The 20,347-nt window shown below is 45.0% G+C and overlaps 1 protein-coding gene across 1 annotated transcript in view; it reads right to left on the reverse strand.

The window, feature by feature from the left end:
• Nucleotides 1-17,899, reverse strand: part of SASH1 (SAM and SH3 domain containing 1) — a 167,487-nt gene extending 149,588 nt beyond the window's left edge. The window contains exon 1 of the mRNA XM_037034839.1: nt 17,038-17,899. Coding sequence (XP_036890734.1) covers nt 17,038-17,205 — 168 coding nt within the window. The 5' untranslated portion in view covers nt 17,206-17,899. The remainder of the gene's footprint in view (nt 1-17,037) is intronic.
• Between the last annotated feature and the right edge of the window lie 2,448 nt (nt 17,900-20,347).

Below are 20,347 nucleotides of genomic sequence, written 5' to 3' on the forward strand. Positions count from 1 at the left end.
AATCTCTTCTCTCTCCCTTTACCTGTCTAAATATAAATAAATAAAATCTTTAAAAGAAAAAGAAAAAGAAAGAAAGAAACCCAGCTACAATGGGACTCTGATCTGTACTGAGCTAAGACTTTCTTCTCCACACCCCCTTCTACCAACTCTGTCCTGGGAAGTGGCTCAGATTGGGAGGGAAGAAGTGCTGTATTGTTTCACCTCCCCAAAATATAACAGTAACAATGGTGAGCAGCAGAAGAAAAAGCCGTAGGCATTGAGCTGAGGCCTCATCTGGGTGCAAAGATGAAACAATGCAATTTCTTCCCTTTCCTAAATCTACTTCATTCCTCCTCACCTATAATCTAATAAATGTTGGCTGGATCTTCACTGGGGAAACTGACTGCACTTCCCTCTGTCTTTGTCTGTCTGTCTGTCTGTCTGTCTGTCTGTCTCTGTCTCTCTCTCTCTTTTTAAAGGGAAAGAGAAAGAGAGAGAAATACCAATGTATGGTTGCCTCTCATGCATCCCCTGCAGGGAACCGGCCTGCAACCCAGGCATGTGCCCTGTCTGGGAAACGAACCGCGATACTCTGGTTCGAAGGCCTGCACTCAATCCACTGAGCTACACAAGCCAGGGCCTGTCTTTGTCTCTTGTTACTCTGTAAAGAGCACTTCAGAGAGGAATAGAGAAATCTGTCTTTCTCACCCCTTGTGGAACCCACCCATAGCCAGCAAAGCTTTGTTGAATAGGTATCTGTGCCACCAAGGTCATGGTTATGGTTCTTACTGAGCCTCACAGCTCACATATCTTTCTCAATTTTCCTTTTGCCGCTGGTCAAAATGTTGGCCTGTGCAAAGTGCTACAACTAGGGAAAGTTCTGCTCTCTTCTCTGTTCTTCCTTTTCCCAACAGCGCTCCACTGTGGAAAGGAGATCGTAGAGTGCCCACCGATCAGTTCCCGGGGTTGACATATCAAAGTACTACCACCAGCTGCGTGTCTTACAACAGAAATGCACTGTCTCACAAGTTCCAGAGGCTAGAAGTCCATCATCAAGGTGTTCCCAGGGCCATGCTCCCGCTGACACCTGTAGGAAAAACCCTTCCTTGCCTCTTCCTAGCTTGTGATGATTTGTCAGCCGTCTTTGGTGTTCCTTGGCTGAGGAATACATCACTCCAAACCTCCGTCTTCGTATGCTTCTCTCTACGTGTCTCCGCACTGTCCCCCATTTGTATAGGGCTGTGTCTCTGTCCATATTGGATTAGGGTCCACCCTGTCCTCCTCACATCTCAATCTGATTGAATCTACAAAGATCCTATTTCTAAATAAGGTCTCTTTCTGACATACTGGGGGATTAAGACTTCAAAACATCTTCTTTGGGAGGGTGAAGGGGCGACACAATTCAGCCCCACAACACCATCTCACGAGGTTATTGGGACAATGAAGTGAGATGACGAACGGGAAGAGCCCAGCACTGTGTCAGGCACACAGCACATGACCGACCAATACTTATCGGCTACTCACATAAGCATTATTCTTCGTACTATGACTACTGGGTCACACGGGCTTTCTGCCCCACACGGCGTCTTTGTTTCAAAGGCTTTATGAAATGTCTTTATGGTAGTCAGGCTTCGAATAAGACTGTTCCAGCTGTCACCCAAGAATATAACCCCCAAACTCCTCAGGAGAAATAAGTACTACGGTTGACTGGGGAGTAAACTGTAGAATGTTCTCTGTCCTACGCACAGAGCCCTGGGGCACCCGGAGAGATGGAGTGTGCAGGAATCGGTCCAGGAAGTGCTCCAAAGAATGTGTGGACAACAGAGTTTCCACGTTCCTTTGGTTTTCAGGGGAAAAAATTGATTCTACCCTGCCCACTCTCCCTACATTACCATAAAACATATATGCTTATATACATATTTTAAATGAAAGCCCATATAAGATGATAAATACACATAGCACTAGAAACAAGAAGCCAAAGAACCATTTCATTGCCTACTAATGGTCTAAAGAGGAGGGACAAATTTCAGCCACAAAAAAGTGCTGCCCTGGCTGGTGTAGCTCAGTGGATTGAGCAAGGGCCTCTAAAGGAGGGGGTTCCCGGTTTGATTCCCAGTCAGGGCACATGCCTGGGTTGCAGGCCAGTTCCCAGCAGGGGACCCACGAGAGGCAACCACACACTGATGTTTCTCTCCCACTTTCTCCTTCCCTTCACCTCTCTCTAAAATAAATAAATGAAATATTTTTTTAAAAAAGTGCTCACCCTTAGTTTTTAGGATATTTCAGAATTTGGCCATCTCCCTCATTGTTCCACAGTGACCACCGTCACAACCAAGGCACTGCTGCTACCCAGCATGCTTTTTTTTTTTTTTGCACTAATAAGCTTGTTTTGATTTGGACCTTCGTGGCACAACAGAAGGTAGTGTGTGCCTACCCCTGCCCCTCACTTATCTGGTTGTCATTTTCCTACCAAAACAGCATTCCAAGCCTCACCAATCCTGGCTGCCGACTACACCGCATAATCCAGTACCTACTTACTGATCTTGACCAAACTAGCAAATTCCAGAGGCATACCCATCTTGCTTTGGCTTGTTCATTTGGGCTTTGGCTGATCTTCTAGAACCATCTGGAACCTACGGTCCTTAACAAACTCTTGCTCTGAATTTTCTTTACATGCAGGGACTTGGTACAACACACCCTCAAACTTGTCTGCAAGTCAGTTCACAAACAATAAGCTTATGCGTCTTTTTTTAAAAATTCTGATTAAGAAAAAAAAAGTACAACCTAATATTATTAAGCCAAATTGCTTTGCAGCTTGAAAAACTTTTCGACCAACAAGAGAGTCTGCCTTCCCCAGTGTTGTGGAAGGGGGCCTTCCTGTTTTCCACAGCAGAAGGGCAAACTGCAAGAACTCAAGTTGTGCAGTTCTAGAATTTGTAGCAAACTGGCGACCATGAGACACCAGACGTCCGTGCTTCTCTCTGCCTTCCTGGAAGAGGTGCTCCTGCCAAGTCTTGAGTGTATGCCACACGGACCCCCACTATGGCATCCAAGACCCTAGGAACCAGGCCGCCTGGGTGGAAAATGGGAAAACCCAGACTGCAGATCCCTCTCTAACTTTACCCCCAAACTCTGCTCAAAGAATAACAGAGCTCACATCCATCTGAGTCTGGTCTACTTCAGGGGGCATTTGCCAGCATTTGCAAGAGTACAATAAAGAACATGTCCTCCGAAGCTCAAAATTTGCTACAACCAAAACTCACCTGGCAATTGTTGAATTGCAGGTACTGAAATATGGTCAGTGACATGTGTGTTTGAAAAGGAAACCCAGAACCCTAGATCACTCTCAAGGGCAGCAGTCCTTGACGGGCTTTCTGGTAGCTTCAAATGTGTTAAGTCAATCAACATATGTACAGACACTAGGAAGGGCAAGGAATGATACCGATGTCAATATTACCTTCTAATCTCCAGCGCAGCACTTCTTAGAGCAAGGGATGTGATCTGCTGACAATCTGATGTTTAAGGAATCTATTGCTTCTATTTGTCTCCCTCCCACTTTCTGCAGCAGCTCCTCTACCACAGAGAGAAGAGCATCCTGCCTTCTGGAGACACGGGCTCGGAATGTACAGCCCTCTGGTACCAAACAAGTTCTCCCACTTAGAATGCTAGTGTCGGGGTTACAGGGCGGGGGAAATGGAGGTTTACATTGGTGAGTACGAGAAACAGAGTTTATTCTTGTATTGTTACGCGTTCATCATTGTATTATTTTCCATTTGAACAACTATAAACCTACCTTTGCCCCACCCTGGACTTCTTTGTAAATGCTAACGTTACATCGCATGGACTTTAATCACTCGTGCATCATTTATGCTTCATTTGACACCTATTTACTTTAATGCTCATCCTGCAACCTCAGTTTTGTAATATCCCAATCAGGGCTAATCACTACCATGTGCATCAGTGTTAGGAGGCGCTTTCAGGAAGTTGCCACCTGGACACCACATGTTCCCTAAGTCTGACTGACAGGCTATAGAAGGCGGTAATGGACTTACTGCAGTAGTCTGTCCCTCACGCTATGCTTTCACGAAAAGTTTTTGAAAAAAACTCATTCATGATAGCCCTGGCTGGTGTAAGTCAGTGGATTGAGTGTGGGCCTGTGAACCACATGATCGCAGTTCGATTCCCAGTCAGGGCACATGCCTGGGTTGCAGGCCAGTTCCCAGTAGGGGATGCACAAGAAGCAACCATACATTGATATTTCTCTCCCTCTCTCCTTCCCTTCCCTTCTAACAATAAATAAATAAAATCTTTTTTAAAACCCTCATTCATGATAAAATACGCTTTAAAAATGAAATGCTGCCCTGGCTGGTGTAGCTCAGTGGATCGAGTGCAGCCTTCGAACCAACGGGCGGCTGGTTCAACTCCCAGTCAGGGCACATGCCTGGGTTGTAGGTCCCCAGTGGAGGGCGCACGACAGGCAACCGCACATTAATATTTCTCTTCCTCTCTTTCTCCTTCCCTTCCCCTCTGTCTAAAATTAAGTAAATAAAACCTTTCTTAAAAAAATGAAATGCTGTCTTGCTTTTCTCTTTCAAGCGTAAAGTGTTCATGGTCTTTAAAGACTCTTGTGAAGATTTCAACATCCTTCAGGTGTCCTTTAAATGCTTAAGGAAATTTTACCCAAAAAACCCAAAAAGCCAAAAAACGCCAATCCATGTAAGTGGCAAATTTATCTATGTCAAGCTTACAATTCTTCCCCCAACCACAGTGAATCCCATTTTCTACCATATTCAGACTGAAAGGTGTTTGCAGGCTGCTCTGGGAGCTGGTGAGGACATCCCTGGAAAACCTGCAGAAACGCCCGTCTGCAACCTGCAGGCTCCTAATTAAGGTGCGAAGACCCAGGACGCATAACTTACAACCCTGTCGGAAAGACTGGCTATTTGAATAAGAGTCTGGGAAAATGTTTTACAGAAAAGATCAACATTCACATGACTCGCGCACTCAAAAAATAAAACCGTTAGTTAAGTGGATGCTTTCAATATTTTACATGTTTCTAATAAGTCAACTATTAAAAAGACCTCACAGGGCAGTGCTCCTTAGTCACACAAGAACTGAACATAGCAATCTGAACACCATTAAAGTAGAAAACATATTTTCGTTACAAACATCTTGCCTCCAGAAAACCCTGCCTATTCAAAAGTTTTACACATTCTCTCTCTTTAATATAAAAAAGTATTTTTTTAGCCCCGGCTGGTGTAGCTCAGTGGATTCAGCACAGGCCTGCCAACCAAAGGGTCACTGGTTGGATTTCCAGGCAGGGCACGTCCCTGGGTTTCAGACAGGTCCCCAGTAGGGGGCATGCAAGAGGCAACCACACACTGATGTTGTCCTCGCATTCTCCCTTCCTTCCTCTCTCTCTAAAAATAAATAAATAAAATCTGTGAAAAAACATTTTTTTAAACTCCCAATTCCTCAAATGTAATCTGAAAGTTAATAGTTTGAAGCAATTTATGCATTTTTCGGGCATTTGATACAAGTTAAATTAATGGTTAATATCCACCCTAAATTGAACATGTAAAACCAGATCATCCCTCCACGTAAAGATAAAAATGAAGGGAAATTAATCTGCATTCTAACTAATGGAGATCCAATTATTACTAATTCAACAAACATTTATGATCTGCTTACCACATGCCATACAGTTCTGGTGATGCAACTAACCCCACCAGATCCAACAATGCAATGCGTTGGCTATCATCCTTACTTTACAGATGAGAGATCAAGACTGAGAACAGTCTCGGCACTGGCCCAGGCAACACATGTCCACTGAACGCTGAGGCCAGGTTTGAATCTCAGCAGTCTGCTCTACTCCTTTCGCTCTTGACTACTCTAAAAACCACCTGTCAGTTTTCGACGACATTTATTTTTACTGTTTTATTCAATTTATTTGGCGTGATATTGGTTAATTAGATTGTATGTTTCGAGTGAACATTTCTATGATACATATCTGTAAATTGCATCGTATACTCACCACCCAAGGTCAAATCATCTTCCACCACCAAACATTTGGCCCTCTTTACCCTTTACTAACCTCCCACCCCCCTTCCCAGTTACATTATGGTAACTGCCAGACTGTTCTCCGTGTTTGTGAGTTTCAGTTTTATATTCCACATGAGGGAAATCACAGGATTCTTATCTTCTCCTGACTGACTTATTTCACTTAGCATAATATTCTCTTAGCCTCTCCATGTTGTCGCAAATGGCAGTATTTCATCTTTTCTTTATGGCTGAGTAGTGTTCCATTTCATGTATGTGCCACATCTTCTTTATCCAATCACCTATCGAAGGACACTCCGGTTATTTCCATGTTTTGGCCACGATGAATCATTGACATCATTGACAACAGCCATTCTAACAGGTGTGAGGTGGTATCTCATTGTAGTTTTTTTAAAGATTTTATTTATTTATCTTTAGAGGGGAAGGGAAGGAGAGGAGAGAAATATCAATGTATGGTTGCCTCTCGTGAGCCCCCTGCTGGGAACTGGCCTGCAATCCAGGCATGTGCCCTGACTGGGAATTGAACCGCGATCGTGCGGTTTGCAGACCCGCGCTCAATCCACTGAGCTACACCAGCCAGGCTCATTGTAGTTTTGACTTCCATTCTCCTAAATAGCTAGTGAAGTTAGACAGAGGACCTGGACACTTCTCCCAAGAAGACATACAAATGGCCAACAGACAGATGAAATGATGCTCAGTATCTGAGATGTTTAATTGATTTTTTCCTAATTGTTCTTATTTAAAGCAAAAACTTTTCATCATTACATTTTTATTCATTCATTTTTGTTTAAGATTCACAGCAAAATTGAGANTGGGAACTGGCCTGCAATCCAGGTATGTGCCCTGACTGGGAATCGAACCATGATCGTGCGGTTTGTAGACCCGCGCTCAATCCACTGAGCTACACCAGCCAGGCTCATTGTAGTTTTGACTTGCATTCTCCTAATAGCTAGTTAAGTTAGACAGAGGACCTGGACACTTCTCCCAAGAAGACATACAAATGGCCAACAGACAGATGAAATGATGCTCAGTATCTGAGATGTTTAATTGATTTTTTCCTAATTGTTCTTATTTAAAGCAAAAATTTTTCATCATTACATTTTTATTCATTCTTGTTTAAGATTCACAGCAAAACTGAGAAGGTGCAGAGATTTCCCATACAGCCCCGACTCCCACACACGCAGAGTCTCCCCATTATCAATACACCCCACCTCACATTGTGATTTACAGTAAGAAATAACATCCTTGGTCTTCTTCCCAATCCTAACACAGGCAAGGCTCCTACAACTCTTGGAATTTCTTGAGTGATAGGAATATCTTTTGTCATTCATTAGAAGTCCCTTCTGAGTGCACCTAAATTTAGGCCTTTAAAGTGACTTACGGTGGGCGGCCACTAGATAGCTTTGGGATGTGGCTGGTCACCTGAAAAACCAAATGATCAGAGGACAGGAACTTTCGGTCTCCACCCGCCGCCTCACCTCCAGAGAAAGGAGAAGGGCTGGAGACTGAGTTCTAACACCAGTGCCAACCAGTGAATCAGCTATGACTCCCTAAAACGCCAAAGGACAGAGTTCTGAGGGCTTCTGGGCCACGGAGTGCAGGAGATGTTGGGGGAGTGGAAGCTCAGTGCCCCTTCCCACTCTCCTGGAAAGAGGCCTCGCCTCTTCTTCCTGGCTGTTCCAGTAACCTAGTAAGTACCCTGGCTAACACAGTGAGTAAACTGGCTTCCTGACCTTTGCAGGCTGTTACAGCAAAATAACTGAACCCAAAGAGGCAGTTACGGGAACCTCCAATGGGCATCAGAAGTCAGGCAGACTTCGGGACTGAGTCCTTAACCTGTGAGACATGCAGGCAACGTCTGCTAACAACTGCAGAGCTGCTTGGTTATACTGAAAAAAAAAACCCATGTACTCACCAGAACGGTACTTTGTAAGAACTAATAAACCTAAATCTACCAAAATCCATGATCACCAATGTATCATGATCACCAAAATCCAAAGTTCACATCACAGTTCACTCTTGGTGTTGTACATTCTGTGGGCTTGGGCGATTTATAATGACTCAGCCTCACGATTATAAAAATACTGTCTTCTTTCCATTCTTCCTTCCCTCCCCTCTAACCTCAGGCGATCACTGGTCTTTTTGCTTATCTCTCTAGTTTTGCCTTTTCCAAAAGTCATAGTCACGTAGACAAGGTAACTCCACAGGGTGATCTGATCATAAATTCCTAAGGGGACAAGTTAAGGTGGTTTGTCACGTCCCAGGCACACATCTTCCTAGAAAAGGCTTATCTTTGCCTTGAGCAAACCCCACCCATTGTTTCTGTGCATCAAGGGTAACATACCTTAGAAAGGCCTCTCTCCAGACCCCTCCTTCTAAAGCATGAGGATCACATAACTATCCTATAATCCAGCCCCCACCTTGCTTTCTCCCTCCTTCATGTAATTTTCCTTGCATCCTCCCCTTAATTTCCAATGTAAAAAAACAAGCTGCAAGACTGTCGTAATCTGGAACATTTGAGATCTTGCTCTCCAGCTCATGTCGTCGTCACCTTTGGCTCAAAAATAAACTCATAAAATTCTCTACAGATTGGGACGAGGCTTGCATCAACAGTGAGAATCAGCCAATCTTTGCAGATTGGCTTCTTTCACTTAGCAACAGGCTTTTGCGCTTCCTGTCTTTTGATGGCCTGGTAGCTCATTTTTTAGTACCAAATAATAGTCCATTGTCTGGGCGTACCACACTTTATTAATCCATTCATCCACTTGAAACACATCTTGGTTGCTCTCACGCTTTGGCAATTATGAACAGAGCTGCTATAAACATCTGCGTGCAAGTTTTTTCATGGAACTCTTTTCACCTCCTCCGGGTAAATACCAAGGAGCACTATTCCTGAACTGAGAAGAGTGTGCGCAGTTTTGTAATAAACAGTCACGCCCTCGGCTGTACTGTCTGTCCTTCTGTCCTCCCAGCGACAAAGAAGAGCTCCCGTCGCTGCTCATCCTCGTCAGCACTTGGGGTTCTCAGCACATTTTGGCCGTTGTCCCAGCTGTGTAGGACTATCGTATGGTTTTCATTTTTAACCCAAGGCGCTTCCACACAAGGACCTTTGTAAAATTATTAATGGCTTATTTTAAGGGAGGTCTTTAAAATCCTCTGAAAAGGGATCACAGCCCATAGCAAAGATACTTATTTTTACACTCAAATACTCATTTGTTTTACAATAACTTCATATTGAAAAACACTCTATTTTTAAATGTGCCCCAAAAATCATACAGACATATTGTTTAAGTTCTAGCGGGGGAAAAAAAACTTGGTTAACAGGAAATCTTAGGCAAAGTATCACACAGTCCACAAAATTAACGAGGATGAATTTCAAAATGAACTAGGGCTCAGGATACCCACCAAGATTTTTACCTTCAACGGTACTTTTAGTTAAAATGACAATTACATGCATTTATTTTTCTACCAGTTTTACTTCTGGTATTATCTGCATGCCAGCAGAGAGAATGAGGCTCCAATCAGACAGAGTGATGGGCAGACACAGTGGACCTTCCTCACCCACGACTTGCTGTAAAACCACACTAACAATGATGCAGCACCAAAACCAACTGTAAATCAACCACCCATTGCAGACACCAAGGAGAGCTGCAGTGTACCTCTAGGGAACATGAAACAGGAGCCCTCAGACCATGCAGTATAAATAGAAACACATTCACGTTTTCACCAATTATCTTAGCAAGGTGAAAGGGAACCAGAGATCCCTTCAGAAAAGAAAGAATATGGATTACAGAGAGGAAAACCTATCTTGTTACCAAGCTTTTGTCTTCTAAGTCAGAGAGATACCAAAATGCCCGAGTGCCCAGTCTCCCTGCTGGAGCAGGATCTGTTACATGACCTGACACGCCGGGAAAAATACAGTGCAGGTTATCTCCACGAGGCGTCTCGCCTGATTAATGCTACCCAGTGAGACGGGTTGTGCAGCAGTCCAAGGGCCACCCCGCAGCTGGCTCGGAGCAAAGCCAACGAGGAACCCACCCACCATTTTCAGGTCTTATTACCAAAAGTAAACTAATAAATAGATGAGCACACCGTCTGAAAAATGGCAAATGCATGTGGTCGTGAACACATTGTTTTGCCTCAAAATTCATCTGAAGATTTGGTAAATTCTTGTAGTCTTTATGCGCTGGTATTTAATTCCTAAAGCCTTGGCCTCTATCTCCATTTTCAGTCACTCTCTTGAGATCAACTTTATTTCTACTGTAGCATGAGAATGTGTGGAAAGCAGGGGTAAGCACACCATATATCACAGTGGGATCATGACGGTTAAGTCTGAAGTGGAAAGCACTTAAGAAGAATACACTACATAAACCACTAGTTATTGGTTTTCCTCTTACGCCCTTCATGAGATTGAGCTACAGATTTGCTCATGAATCCATCTGCACAACTGAGGACTTCTCCGTACTCCACTATCCTCCAGAATTAGCTTTGAAAAAATGTAATGAAAGGTCACTTAGCTACAGTATCATGTGCATATCATTATACATACTAATTCCCTTCTTTAAGGACCCATACCCCTCTTTCCACTATATCGTGACACATAAATATAAATATATCCAGATAGAATTGCTTCAGAACGAAAAAAAATCTGAAGACTACCACATCTCTAAAAATTGCTTTCATTAACCCGGCCTGCTCTTGAGCTTAAAAGAATTATCAAAAGAAAGTTCCATGAAGCAATCCTTGATTACTTACAGATATTGAGTGAAATATTGGACCTAATAATGGAAGCCAGATGATAGATAATTGGTATGTTTCACCAGCATTTGGTCCAGGCCCTGGTCTTCTCTTGCCTGGATCACTAAAGTAGTCTCCCTCCAAATTCATCACCAACTCACCACCCACAAGTGTTACTTTCTAAAACACAGAAGTGATCGTGTCACACGCCAGTGGAAGATTTTGCAGTGGCTCTCAATGGAGTGTACTTCGCACTCAGGACCTAGTGTCCTGGTCCCCCTTCAGCTGCCCTGGGCTCCCCCATCTTTATTCCCTTTGGTTCTGCCCAAAAGGCACTTCCTCCTTCCTTTCCTCTTTAACCCTCAGGGAGAACGCCTCCTCCCAGCCAGGGCCCAAATCAAAATGGCATTTCTGGGAAATGGCCTCCCTGTGTACCACTCAGGCCCCAAGTCCCCTCTGTGCTCCTGGCTCCCTGTCCACACTACCCCTGCCTCCTGGGGGCGCTCCACCCACTGCCCTGTGGAGCCAGAAGAGAAGGCCAGTGGGGTTGCTGTTCCAGAAGCACATGTTGCTTGTACTTACCTCAGTAGCTCAAGCAAAATACAAGACACAATGAAAAGTAAAATTGCAAGTAGGAATTAACTTTCGAGAAAACACACGTGACCCAACTCCCAGCTCCTCTGTTTCCTATCTGAGGGATTTAGGACAAGCATGTTTACCCCTCCGCTGTAAAGTGGGGACAATAACGCTCACTGGTCCCAATGAGAGGATCAAATACGGGAAGGGCCCGGCACAGCCCAGGGATTCAGTACTGTGAGTTCCGCCTCCTCCCCGTGCCACTGTAGCCTTCTAGCAACAGAAGACGAAGTAGACGATGAAAAACAGGATGTCAGTAATAAGTCAAGAGGGAAGAGTTTCAAACTAGAGAATGGCAAACGAGGGCAGAGGGAGGAAGAAGAGGAGCATGACAGGTCACTCTAGGGTACGGGTCTTTTTTGACAGCAAAGGACTGAGCCAGGCCCAAACTGTAAAAGACTTGCCCGGTCTCCTCCCTGCTCGGCTCCTGCCTCCGCTCCCTTCCACGCCTCTTCTCTAAAGCAGGAAGTTGAAGGCTCACTTCCAAGGTCTCCTCAGTCCCTCTGACACACCACCCTGCAACTTCTCCACTTGTAAAATGCCAGAAAGCTCTGGGCGGGCTAGCAGGAACATAAAATTAAGATGAAGTCAGAAAATTTGAAGCTGAGGCTGACTCTCCAATTCCTAGACCTAAAATTCATTAATGCGTTAGCTGACGGGCGCACAGTCACATACCACCCGATAGGTAAATCACTGCCTTTCAAGGAGTTTGCATTTTAAAAGCTCCCCAGGGATCTCACTAGCATCTCCCCTCCCCCACACGCTTCCTAAAACTGCAAAGGAAGGTCATTTTTTTTTAAGGGACTTCGACAAATAGCAAATCAGGATAAACCTCCCATTTGTGGGGTTTATCTACTGCATACTTTTCTGCAGATTGCAAAGGATTCCGAGGATGGAGAAGGTCCAGAATATCTCTACACAAAGGATATTCTCTAAGCGTGGCTAGGAAATGGGTGTAAACTGTAGGAACAGAGCAGGGAACAGAGGAAGTAGAAGGTTGGGGGAGGTCCCTCTTGCAGGATCTTGCAAACAATAGTGACTTACAAACTCTCTTCCCCTCCATTCCCAGATAACAAGTAGCCCTGAAGGCCTGGCTCAGCTTTAAGAGGACCTCAAATTCTGGAGGGAAAAGTTAAGAACCAGAACAATTTACCCAATGGATAAGCAGTGCTCAAAGACTGCCCTACCATATCTAACCACATCTTAATTGCTTTAGCAATTCCTACTCTCAAAAACACCTAACTTCCCCCACCCCCACCCCCCCAAAAAAAGAAAGAAAAAGAAATGTTGTGTCTGCAACACAGACTAAAGATAATGAGTAAAATCCCACAGGATTCTAACTTGTTTTGCACTTCTAGGCAGAAGGCCAAGCAGGTCCTGGTGAAAGGTGACATGCTTTGGAAACCCAGGCAGGCCACACGTGGCAGAGTTCGAGAACAGAAGAGCACACACTTCACAAGAACGCCGCGGTTTAACTGCTCAGGGTTTACACACATTTCACAAGTTGCTACTACCGTTCCCAGTAAGCACCAGGGTTTTAGTTTGCATAATGAAACTGTCCAATTTATTAATGCACATACGTGAGCCTTTACAAAATTGTATTTTGATGTGGCTTAAGCACATCAAAGTAATAAGCACATACTTTTCTTTTATATTTAATGAAACCATGTTCTCAGCACCCAATCAGGCCCAGGCTCTGGGGATAGAAAAATAAGTAAAATATTTACCCTGCCCTCCTGGCATTTACAATCGACAATGTTTTGCTAAGTCCATTTTCTCCTAATTCTCTACTTACATATTCACTTAGTAGCATTTATTCATTCAAGCACAGCTCAAAGAATTTCATGCCATAAATTATACTATTATTTCTTCTCTAAACAAGCATTTTCTTAATGAGTATCTAAAAGCAACTACTTGGCGAGGAACCGTGAAGGCCTGAATTAATTTAAATGCCAAATGGGTCCTGATAAACTCAGCCACCGTGTTTACTGAGTGGGACCCCTGCCTCTGGGGCAACGCCCAATCACTGAGGGCAGAAACTGTGCTCACTCACTTAAAAAAATTTTGACCTAACAGGCCTTGAAGTTTGTTTTTTACACCTCTGAAGAATCTAAATCAACAAAGCAGCGGCAGGGCCTGAACCCGTCAGTCTGTCTGGCTGTGTATTTCCTGCCCTAGCTATACTCCCCTCAAGTTCAGTGTCAAAAATCAATTGTTCAAATAGCATTTTCCTAAAATACCCGATGCCATTACATTTCTACCAAGTACATCTGGGACAGTTAGCAACAGAGACTCATGGCACCAGGCTCCTAGTGACGGGGGTCAGAGAACTGGGGTGCGGTCTGATACTGTCAGCTAACAAGGTATACATGCCATCGGTCCAGTCCCGTCTCCTGTCCAGGCTGAGAGACTGCAAAGTCCCTTACTTTAAATACAAAATGAAGGAAACTGTGTTTTAAAAAATCTCAGTAAGAACAGAGAATGGCAACTATCAGTGTCTTGACACATTCCCCCAAAGATGCAGTTTCATATAAACAATTAGATGACAGCTTTCTAATAGATTAGAGATCCTTTTAACCTGGTGACTTTCTCCAGGGATGCAGAAAGGAGAGGTAACCCATCTTTTCCAAATTTTACTAAGGAACAATTCTGATGTTCAAGTTTACCTCAAAGGAAAATAATACTGTATAAAAAAATGGATAAGACCCAGTGATCCCACTGCTGGGACTATACCCTAAGAGTCCTGAAACACCAATTCAAAAGAACCTATGTACCCCAATGTTCATAACAGCGTTATTTATAGCCAGGTGCTGAAAGCAGCCTAAGTGCCCATCATTAAACGAGTGGATAAAAAAAACTGTGGTACATTTACACAATGGAATACTACGCAGCAGGAAAAAGGAACTGGATGGAACTGGAGAGAATATTATGCTAAGTGAAATAAGCCAGGTGGGGAAAGACAAATACCGTATTATCTCACCTACAATAGGAACCTAAGGAACAAAACAAAGGCAGGGAAACAAGGAACAAACTGACAGGGACCAGAGGGGAGGAGGGAGAAGGACAAGGGAGGAAAGAAAGGGAAAAACCTAGTTAAAGAACAAGTATAAATGACCCATGGACATGGACAACAGGGTGGGGATTGACTGTGGGAGAGGGGGCAGGGCAGGGGGGAGCAAGAGTTGGGGATTGGGGGGGAGATTGGGACAACAGTAGTGGAACAATAAAAAATATACATCATACAGAGAATAGGAGCTATTATGCTGTTAGTTTTAATTGCACTCCAAAGTAGGTTTCACTATTAGTAATAAAGAATTAAAAAGAAGCCCTGGCTGGTGTGGCTCAGTGGATTGAGCACGGGCTTGCGAACCATGCAATCACGGTTCAATTCCTGGTCGGGGCGCATGTCTGGGTTGTGTGCGGGCCAGTTCCCGGCGAGGGACACATGAGAGGCAACCATGCATTGATGTTTCTCTCCCTCTCTCCTTCCCTTCCCCTCCAAAGATAAATAAATAAAATCTTTTAAAAAAAGAATTAAAAAGAAAAGAAAAATATGGATAAACATAAGTGAGCATAACCTATTTGGGACAATCATTCCGTTCTTGTCAGCCTCACACTGAACTGGTTTTGTAAGAAGTACACATTTTCTTGCTCTGGCCGGGTCGTTCAGTTGGTTAAAGTGTCATCCCTACACACCAAGGTTGTTGGTTTGATCTCCAGTCGGGGCACATACAAAAAGCAACCAATGACTGCATAACTAAGTGAAACATCAAATTGATGTTTCTCTCCCTACTCCCCCACCCCTTGCTCTCTAAAATCAATCAAAAAAGTTAAAAGTACATATTTTCTTTTCGCCCTTTGAGTAGCAGAGGTCTGAGTTTCTCAAGCCATCTCATAACTCAGCCAAAGAACACTCTCTTCTACAGTTGACCCAACAGAGCGCCACAATCCAGGGAAAGGAGCGCAAACTTCCAGGAAGTGCCACCTGCCAGCCTCCTCCTCCCAACAACCCTGGGCCCACACTTCCCTTTAGGTGAGTCACTCCAACTCTCCCTTCCCCAGCCTTCACCCTAGTGAGGCTACAACGTGATGTTATCAAACCCACATTCTCAGGGGCTGATAATGTTCAATGAGATCTTAGGAAGAAATAAGATAAGCTTTCTTCCTGCTCAACAAACTTAAGAAACAATCTGCCACCACAACTTTAAAATTTTCACTGGGTTTTCCAGAATTAGTAAAGTTCAGAAAACGCAAGGACAGGAGTTTTAAAATTTAAAAGTACCTACATTTTAAAAATATCAGAGAGTGAGAAGAGCCAACAGAAATCTTTGACCAGCCTTCCCTGGTTCTCTGTACAGTGATCGTCACAGATACCAATGGACCCCTGGAACTCCTGAAAATGGAATGAACGGGACTTCAGCTAGCAAAAATCAGGCATGAGACCATTTGCAGAAAAAAGAAAAAATAGAGAGCTCTCCTTTACTGAGCACCTACTACATGCCAGGCCGTGTACTGAGTCCTACATATACAACAGGTGAGCTAAATCTGGGCAAACCTAAAAAGCACGGCTCTTCTGCCTCGCCTTTCAGGTGATGAATCTGAAGATCAGAGGAAGGGAACGAATATCTCGGTCCCACAATCAGTCAGTGGGAGTTGGGATTTGATCAGGCTAGCTCACGGTAAAGCCTAAGAGCTTAATTACTATGCTAAAAACAATACACTGTTCGTCGCTCCAGGAAGAAACTTTCTTTCTGAAAACTACACCATCCACTTGAAAAACCAAAGATCCCAAAGGATATCCTGAGCCCTTTTCGCCAATCTATACAACTGCCGACTCCAAATCTTTAAGCAAAAATGGACTTTCTGCAGGATTAAGCTGTCTCAAGGTAACAGCCCCCTCCGCTGATTCGTCCGCCTGCCTCCCACAGCTCCATCAAAGCAAACCAAACACCCCCCAGGCATCGAACCTCCAACAGCTGAAGCTTCATTCCCCATGCAGAACTATTTTTCAGAAATCATGCCAAATCTACGGGCGGTGTGAAAACGTTAGTGGTCACTTCAAAATACATGACAAGACACTGCGCAGAATAAGCCCCTTTGTTTTTAGTCTCAAACATGTAACAACAAATACCCTGCAGTTCTACAAGTTGAAAAACTACAAACAGACTAAGCAAACTTTTGGGTGGTGCTGAGTAAGGCTATGGTTGCTTTTCTCTCCTGGTCAGACAAGTGAAGAGATAAACATCAGTCAACCTCAGTCTTCCCAACACCAGCCAAGCACTATTTATTTACATTTACTCTTTGAAGGACTTTTTCCAGCCCTTTCCACACCAACTTCTCAGCAGGTGTCCCAGATTAAATTGTTGACTACCACCCGATTGTTTTAAGAAAAAAAAAAAAACTTTGATGTGCTCTGTGGCTGGTTATTTTTTAATTAGGGTTGAAATCCTATACCGTGTGTAAATTTAACCCCCCAAGAACTGGGGCCAGAGAGAAGGACGACTCCAAGGAGCGGGCTGGCCAAGGGGGCGCGCGCGCAAGGAGCTCGGGGTCGCAGAGGTGCTGCCCGGCCGCGCCGGCCCGCAACCGTCCCTTCCGGAGTCTTCCCTGCTCCAGGGAACTCACCAGGATGCCCATCACATCGGCCCAGAGCCGGGAGAACGTCTTGGACGTGCTGGCGCCCGTCTCGGGCTCTGGTTCCGTCTCGGGCTCTGGTTCCGTCTCGGGCTCCATCTCCGGCCCGGGCTCCGGCTCGGGCTCCGGGCCCGGGGCTGGAGCTCCCGCATCCTCCATGACCTTGTCCCGCACGCGAGCGGCGCGTCCCAGTCCCTGGGGCACTCACACCCCTCGCAGGCGCGCGGCCCGACCCGGGTGCCAGGTCCCCGCCCGCCGCGTCACTGAGCCGTGTCCTCGCGCTGCATCCCCCAGCAAACCCGCGGGGACCCCTCGCAGGCTCCGGCACCTCGGCTCTAGGTGGCGACGAGGTGCTGGACTGACAACTCCAGGAACTTTCCCAGCCCGGCTGCGCGCGGCCACGGGGTAGCAGGAGGCAAAGTTCGCACCACTGAGTTTTACAGCGGGGATTACTGGCCGACCAGAAGCAATTAAATCCTCTGCAAAGGCGTTTCTTCCTGTGACGGGGACCGACTCACTAAGCCACGCGACTCACTTCTGCCAGCAAGTCTGGGCAGGGCCCCGCAGGGGTGACCGCGGTGCCTCTGGAGCTTGGGAGGAACTTCCCGGGACCCCTCTCTTCAAAATGAGCTCTTCCAGCTCCACATGACTCTCTCCCCTCCAAGCTACAGAAAGGGTTTAGCAACAAAAGGTGCTCTGATGTCAGGCTCTTTGCATGGAAATGAGCCACGGACAGGAGAACAAATCGCCTGTTGAAAGAGCAGCCGCGCTGCAGTCTCCCGCCTGCACAAGTTCCCAAGCTCGCCAATCAGTGAAACATTTGGGTCCCAGAAACGCCAAAAGCTCATCTTTAAGCTACTCCTGCCGAAAGAGTCCACAAGTAAACAGTCACAATCCACACCTCACCCCTCGGGAATTCAGGCGACCTAAGGCATTACAACTCCGCCTCGGCTGGCCAAGACTTGGTTGAAAAACAAGTGTGAAAGCTCAGGCACGAGCCATTGTTTGTATCATTTTCATTAAGAATTGAGACATTTTGGTCCCAGGGCGCCCACAATGCCGCGCACTGCTAGGGGCTTCAGCTAATTAGGAGCAATGCCCTTTGGGTTTTAATGGGTCCTTTACAGCAAGGACATAGGGAAGGACCATTTTCAAAACTCAATGTTATGGCTGTAGCCATTTAGCCAGTCCACACTGGGGCCCTGTGGTTTTCCGAGGACGAGATCCATGGCAGATTTATTTTACGAGGGAAATAGCCCTGGTGAGGTATTGCCCCTTTTGGATTCTTTCTTTAAAAACCACTCAGAGAATTTTTCCCTGGGCTTTGACAAGGCACGTCACCTTTGATTTGGCGATTGAGCACTCTGTGAAGTAGTTCAGGAACCACCAGGAACCTGCCCTTCTGTGAAAGGGCGGAGTGATGCGAACAAGGAGAAAAAGCAGGTGAGGTGCCCCAGGGAGAGAGAGAGCCCTTGCTTGTTCTAGAGGCCCCTCCTGGTTTTCTTCTGAGCCCACAAAAAAAAAAAAGAGAGAGAGAGAGAAAGAGAGAGAAGGGATTAAGAGCATGTCCTGAAATCCCCTCACTGAAAAGCATTAATTACTGGGATAACTACCAATGCAAATGGATGAATCTCCCTTACAGAAAAGTTCAAAATTTAAAAGCTTTTTTGAAAGTTATTAAACACACAAGCATAATCTTTGACAACAATACTTATGCAGAGAAAGGAAAGGAAAAAGAAAGGGTGCCCTTGATGATAAGGAAGCATTGTGTCGATGTAGAAAGTGCCCTGGGAGCTGAATGAACACGACGGAACCTGGTACTTTCTGGTGCTGATATCGGAGACGCTGGTAATCCAAATAAATTCAGTTAAAGCAGAGGTAGGCTTACTATTATTATTGTTACATCTATAAAGACATGAAAATAAGTAAATGATGGAAACGGGCAAAATACCCCTTTAGAGCTGATTCTACTGGCATATTTAAGAATTTCAGTGTAAAGCATTAGCCTTTGGTACTTTATTAAATTCAAGAAAATATGAAGAACTGTATTTCTTCTACCAGTGGGCAGCTGTTCTCTGCATAAATAAATACTTTCTCATAAGTGACTGGCCAGAGTCAGCAAACAGGCAGGTAGGGCCTGGGTGGGGGCGAGCTGACTCTCCAGCACCAATCACAAGTCTTTCTCTTAACTCAGGGGCTGAGGGAAGCACTTAACATCTGGAGGATGAGAGGTGCAGCTTCCCAGTCTTAGACGAGGCAGGACCACACTGACTGCCACCCAACTCCCCAGAGGTGAGCTTATATTTTAGGATCATCTAAAGATAGGTGCCTCTTAACAGCAACACATGCATACGCATCGAGACACATAGAATTTCGACACTTACAGAATAAATCAATCTACCCTAGATATTTAAGCTGCTTCTCCTGGTGCTCCCCAATAAATGGGTAGAAAAATGAAACAGTAATATTCAGGAGGACAGGGTGAAGGGAATGTTGAGAAGAGTAAATTTTTTTCGCTGTTACTTTTATCAGCATTTACTTTAAGCTGACTTTTTTTCTGAGGCCTCAGGTTTTGTTTCTTCAGTTTGTTCTGGGAGGTCTTTTTCTTCTGAGCAGCCTCCTCTCCTGGTTTAGGGTCGCCTCAGTGTGGCAGGAAGAGCTGCTGGGTGGGTGAATCCACCCATGAGGTCTGTTTGTTACATCCCACCCCACGTCTTAGAGCTTTGTTCCCCTGGACACGCTCAGTGACCAGAGAATGGACCCCTACACCTTTAAGTTCAGCACTACTCTTTGCATTCTTAAGCATGTGCAGCAAAAATTCAGCACTCTTTTTGGGCCACCGACCCTGTGTCCAGCCCCACTGTCTGGCCTGGGCACACCTGCGAACTCCGCCATTGTAACAATGGAATGGAACACATTCCTTCTGCAAAGTGACGGCCTTCGGATACGTAGTGGCTTTTTGGATACGCGTACCCTTGATGGCCTGTGCAGTTTCACGGGTGTTCTTAAAGTGAACACGGAGGTTTGAATCTCTTGATTCACATGATTTTGTGGGGTTTTCTGGCTCAAGTGACTAGCGGACCATTTTCAGAGGTCACCTCTGGCCAGTTTGGGGAAGAGCTTGATAACAATAACTTTGCTGTCTGCACGTCAATATGAAATTTTAAGTAGTTGCTTTTTTATTTCTGAAACATGAATAGTTTTGTTGACCACTTAAAAATGAAGCTGAACCTCTTGACTCATCAACTTCCTGATGCAGCCCCCTCAAAGGGAGGGTGATTACTTCTCCCAGATTTTACTC

Source organism: Sturnira hondurensis, unplaced genomic scaffold (genome assembly GCF_014824575.4).
Source record: "Sturnira hondurensis isolate 20B ecotype Veracruz unplaced genomic scaffold, ASM1482457v3 Scaffold0022201, whole genome shotgun sequence".
Lineage (NCBI taxonomy): Eukaryota > Metazoa > Chordata > Mammalia > Chiroptera > Phyllostomidae > Sturnira > Sturnira hondurensis.